The sequence below is a fragment of the Callospermophilus lateralis genome, chromosome 1 (genome assembly GCF_048772815.1).
Source record: "Callospermophilus lateralis isolate mCalLat2 chromosome 1, mCalLat2.hap1, whole genome shotgun sequence".
NCBI classification, from domain to species: domain Eukaryota; kingdom Metazoa; phylum Chordata; class Mammalia; order Rodentia; family Sciuridae; genus Callospermophilus; species Callospermophilus lateralis.
This window is the reverse complement of record NC_135305.1, coordinates 13,834,083-13,839,388: the sequence shown is the minus strand read 5'-3', so window position 1 is coordinate 13,839,388 and position 5,306 is coordinate 13,834,083. Positions and strand designations below refer to the sequence as shown.

Here is a 5,306-nt window from a genome sequence, read left to right as displayed (position 1 = left end):
GAAGGTTTTTAGAACATTATCAGGGAACAAATGGATTGCTGTTTTCCAACTCTAGTTACATACCAGATTTGCATGTACAGCTTTTTAAAGAACACAGACACCTAGGCCCTCCACGCCAAGCAGTTTTATTGTGGTATGGTAGAATGCTGATGTACGGTGAGGGCTGAAAATCGCTGGGATGGATGGCAGAAAGGTTGGCTTGTAGGGGAAGGAAGGACTCCTAGAGATTTTAATGCCTTTGACTATTAGTGAGTAACACAACTTCAAAAACCTCCCATCTTAAATTTTTATTTTGCTAATTTAGTAAAAAAAAAAATACAAGCAAACAAAAAGCCAATGGAGATGACTTTTATATTAATTTGCAACAAAGCTCTTAATGAAAAGAGGGACAGAAAATATACTTAGAATTAAATCATTAGAAGTAAAATCCCCTATATGTTGCACAGCTTCAAAATATGAACCTCCAAGGCTAAGAATGATAACAGGCTGCATTAGCCAGAAATTTAGGAGTATTGACATTAGTATTCTTAATCTTTTTAGAGCAAAGAAGATTTTATGAACATCTGCATTGAACCTGACACTGTCAGCAAAGGAGACTTTATAACTATAGGGTAAGTGAACTGGGGTTTGCAGGACGTGGGGCTTCTTTAAGTAGTTTGAATCTACTTCACTGAGTAGTAGATCCAATAAAGGCCTGTCTTGCTTGGTAACTTGGTCATTCTTCCTTCTCTGTGGGGTTGATAATATATACAGTGTCTCTGCTTCAGTCCTGTGCCTTTTGGAAAGATCAAACTGTAAGAATAGTCTTTTGCTTTAAAGAATTCGGTGTAGCACACATATTGTCAAGAACTCTAGTTTTAGTGTCAAAGAACTGAATATAAATCTTGATTCTGCTATTCACTGCTCTTGTGATTAATGTCATTTAACTTTTCTGAATCCTTTTCCTCATCTAGAAAATGGAACAACATAATCATCTCTACTGATCTTGGGACACTTTTTAGTATCAAATGAGAAAGTTTATGAATTGTTCAGCACTTCACAGTAGCCCTTACTATTCATGTCCATTCACCTTGTCTTCCTATTCCCAGGGCATTAATGAAAAACTTGAAAAGGTATTGAGTACCTTGGACACTTCCCAGGCCTTTTTCTCTTTCCCAATACAACATGCCCTTCCAACTCCTGCTTGATTTGTTAAGTCCTACCTCTGCCAGAATTTTATTGGCTAAGAATACTATAAACCATCCAACAGTCAGAGCATCTGAGGAGCTGGCTTGTTCCCATGCCAACTGGTAATCTGCTGGCTCTATCCTTCTGAGCTTTGTCTCAGCGCTCCCTCTTGTGCCCATTTAGGGATTGAACATTTCTGCTGCAGCGGCCAGGTCTCCATGGCTGCCTCATTATCTACACCAGCACTGACAGCAGAATGGTTTTCATTAGTTTGTAGTGTTCTTGCCTTTGGTACAAATTCTTCACATACTGAATAGCTCCTTCTGCAGCCTTTGATTCATTTGCTGTATCTGGAGTTAAGGGATTGTGGAAAAGCCTGTCCCTCCTCCTCCCAGTGTCTAGAAACCACACACCATCTTAACTGAGAGTCTGGCCAGTGTGACCAGCCATATTCACATCTCCTTAAGAACACTGACATCCAAAAACAGGAGGAGAACCTCATTATGTTGATTGAGCTAAGTGAAGTCATGTTCAGCAGCAGCTCAAGTTTTCCTTTGGTCCTTATAGGAAGTGAACTCATAATGTATGTGTCCTTTGGATATCTAAATAGAATGTGATGAAGTTGCTTTCAGAATTCTGAGTTTCTTTTACTAAAAAGTACTATCTCCAAGTAATGCAAGAAATGATTAAATAGTGGACAACTGTACTCAGGTTAGCTTTTCCTCTTTTTCTTCTTAACCATGATTAGCCATAAAGGGTATTTGTGCCTGAGGTTGAGTATATGTGTATTGGGTACTTTTACTCCAAGTCCATTTAGTAAAGATATAACATGCTAGGTAGATTGTCAATGAGTGTAGAGAATCATTAGATAATGTCTAAGACTAGTTTTTAAATATGAATATCTAACTTAAAGGAGAAAATATTTTTATTCTTAAGTAATAATCAGAGAAACCAAATAGAAGTTTAGTATAAACTTATACTAAACTTAATAATTTAATTAATTTTAATTTTTAAATTTGATAACTATCAAAGAATTAGGTAACATGGAACAATTTAAATAAAGAATAATCAGGGAAAGACAGTGTTAACTTCATGCACAGCTCTGAACAGCAAATAAACCTTCTCAAGCTGAAGACATCTCAGTGCTGGGCAAGAAATCACTGGGAGACAATTTATTCACAGAAACCACCACTTCATAGACCCTCTGACTACTTTTACCATCTAAAACAGAAAGAACTTGCTGTATTCTTGCAGTCTAATGCAGTTGCCATCACGGGTTTCTAAGTTTGCTTTTTCTGTCTCAACAGAAGTAAAAAGGTAAGAGACCCCAAACTGCGTGCTGATGGCACCGAGTGTCTCCAAGCCAGCAGGTGCACCCTGCTTCTTCCTGAGGTGAGGAGGGCAGGGGCATGGGATCTGTGGTCCTATAGGATCTTTTTGGTCTGTCTTCCTTTCTTTTCCCCTTCTTTTTCCCTATGAATTGTCCAACCTTTAGTGTCTAATGTGCTGAGCATTTTGCCAGGGTCAGGTCATAACAAGGGAAACCTGAAAAGGAGGCAAAATTCCCTTCTGAGTTACAGATTGGAGTTGGTCTCCTTCTGAGACCTTCAGTTTTCAAGTCAAGGTTCTTCTATAAATTGATCTTTAGTTCCCTTGAGTATTTATTTTTTCATGTGTCAATAATGATATAATACAAAGAATTCTTTAGCTGGTAAATAATGGTTTCATTTTAACATGTTTTTATAAAGGATCTGGAAGCAGTTTTCAGTTCACTGAATTTTTCTGTATTGAAATTCCACGCTTAGAAGAATAACCTATGTAATATAAGTGCAAGTGGAGGTATCTGAATTGTAAGGCTAGTTATTTAACTGGGGCACTCCAGGAAAAAAAGACACTACAGGCTGCCTCTGAAGACTGTCTGAAATGCTACTACATTTAAACAGGAATGTAGGTAAACAGGAATGTCACCATGTGACAGGCACCACAGCTTCAACATAGCAGATGTTAAATGCATGAATCATGGCAGAGCCTCATAGACTCAAATATTGATAAAGCTTAGCAAGTCTTAGAGAAAACTAATGAAAATGATCATCAGTTGACATAATGGTTTGTCTTTCTCCATTTCCATTTGAGGAAGATTATGTTGTTATTTGTGAATTCTTTAAAGATGTGGCATATTTATTTTAATAAATATTTGAAAATTTAACCTTGTTGTTCTAGTTCCAAAATACTGTGAAAGGGAAGAGATTGAAGTTAAAAAAATTCCTTTTTCATGAATAGTAGAATTGGGATGTGTTCAGAAATATCACTGTATGTCATTATTGGGCACCGAAATATTGAAAGAACAATAGCATAAGCCCACAGAGAAGACCATGTTTTCTGTGGTGAGCTGCCGTAGGGCACTGATGTGCATGAGAGCCTCCCTGAACATTCTCATCCTCATAGGGAACAGAGGGCTCTTTCAGCATTGATAGTGAAGAGTACGAAGCGATGCCTGTGGAGGTGAAACTGCTCCCCAGGAAACTGCAGTTCTTCTGTGATCCCAAGAAGAAAGAACAGATGCTGCAGAGCACAGCCCAGTGAGCGGACAGTGACGAGGCCTCTCCGAGACCACACTTTGGGCCACCGGTGGGACCAAAAGGGAACAGATGCCTCAGCTGTCCCCCTAGTGTTGTCAGAGAATCCCAAGGGCGTTTTCACAGCAAGTACCCCGTCCTCTCCAGCAGTGCTTCCCATAGTGCACCCTGCCACCTGCTCTGCAATTGGTATTCCATTATCGCATGCTCTCATTTTGGTGTGATAGTCAGTCCCTCCTAGATAGTGATTTCCCTCAAGCTTATCAAGGACATTCTCACTCTCAGTGGTTGGAAAGGGCTAGAGCTTTGTTATCTCCTTGAAGTGCACCCATGTATGGAGAACAGGATCTAATTTTTTTTTTTCTTTTGGTACCAGGGATTGAACCAAGGAGTGCTTAACCACTGAGTCAAATCCCCAGCCTGTTTTATTTTTCAAGACAGGGTGTCTCACTAAATGAGACTGGCTTTGAATTTGTGGTCCTCATGCCTCAGCCTCAGGAGCTGCTGAGATTATAGGTGTGCACCACTGCCACCAGCAGGAGAGCAGGATGCTTAAGATTGTCTAAGATCCTCCATCCCTGTTCTTTGATTGTCCGGGGAAAGCAGTGCCTTCCCCAGGTGCCCTTTCCTATGTCTGGCTTCTCCATGGGTGATGCTACTTTGTGAGCTCTGGTTCTTATTTAGCTAGTTTCAATTCTATCCTCAATTCAAAAGCAAATGTGAGGTAGTTTCCTTCTTCAACCATGGCTAAACTATTGTAAAATGCATTTTTTTTTCTTTTATTTAAGAAGTGCTTCTTCAATGTTGGTTGGTTTGCATGAGAACCACTTGGGCTGCATGCTGAAAACTGACTTGGGGCCCACCCCAAACTTAACAACTCAGCCAGGGATGGGCCAGGAGTCTGCATTAGGAAGGCTTACTTCAGCTAAATCTGTAAGTTGATCCTTTAACCTTACTTGGAGAAAGTGTTTTAAAGTAGTGTTCCACCAACTATTCTGCTTATGTTTTCCCCAAAAGTATTTGAAAAATCATGTATCCCATCATACATCTATGTGACATCTAAAATTTTTGTGGGAAGTTAAATAGTTGCCAAAGTATGTACTTTCTAATGTCATGTAAATATTGATGTTTTGCAATTTGACACCTCTCATTCATTTGTAAAATAAATGAACTAGTTCTTTTGTAGTTTAAATTTTTAAATTATTTTTTCTCCCTGTGGGTGTATTTCCATACCACTGTCAGTAAAAAGAATCTTATCATAATGTAATCTATTTTTATGCTTGACATTTTTTATCAAATGCTTCTCATCAACAAAAAATTTAAATGGAAATAAGTTTTTTTAGTTTTTACGTGTTTACAGAATAAATGTTACCATAATTATTGGTATAACTGATTAAAACTAATAATTAAAAATATTAGAATGTTCTTTATCCTAATTAGTTCATTTACCTAATACATAAGTGGTATTTTTAGCTAAGATGGGGGCATTTCAACATCAATTATATTCCTTGTTTCATTGTTTTACACATATGAACACTTAAATAAATAGATGGAAATAGAAAG

General features: G+C 38.2%; 1 protein-coding gene across 1 annotated transcript in view; it reads left to right on the top strand.

Moving 5' to 3' along the window:
* The window catches only part of Agk (acylglycerol kinase), a 69,211-nt gene extending 64,276 nt beyond the window's left edge, over positions 1-4,935 (top strand). Inside the window, exons 12-14 of the mRNA XM_077109919.1 lie at positions 541-611; positions 2,475-2,559; positions 3,613-4,935. Of these exons, the coding sequence (XP_076966034.1) occupies positions 541-611; positions 2,475-2,559; positions 3,613-3,750 (294 nt within the window). The 3' untranslated portion in view covers positions 3,751-4,935. The remainder of the gene's footprint in view (positions 1-540; positions 612-2,474; positions 2,560-3,612) is intronic.
* The last annotated feature ends 371 nt before the right edge of the window (positions 4,936-5,306 follow it).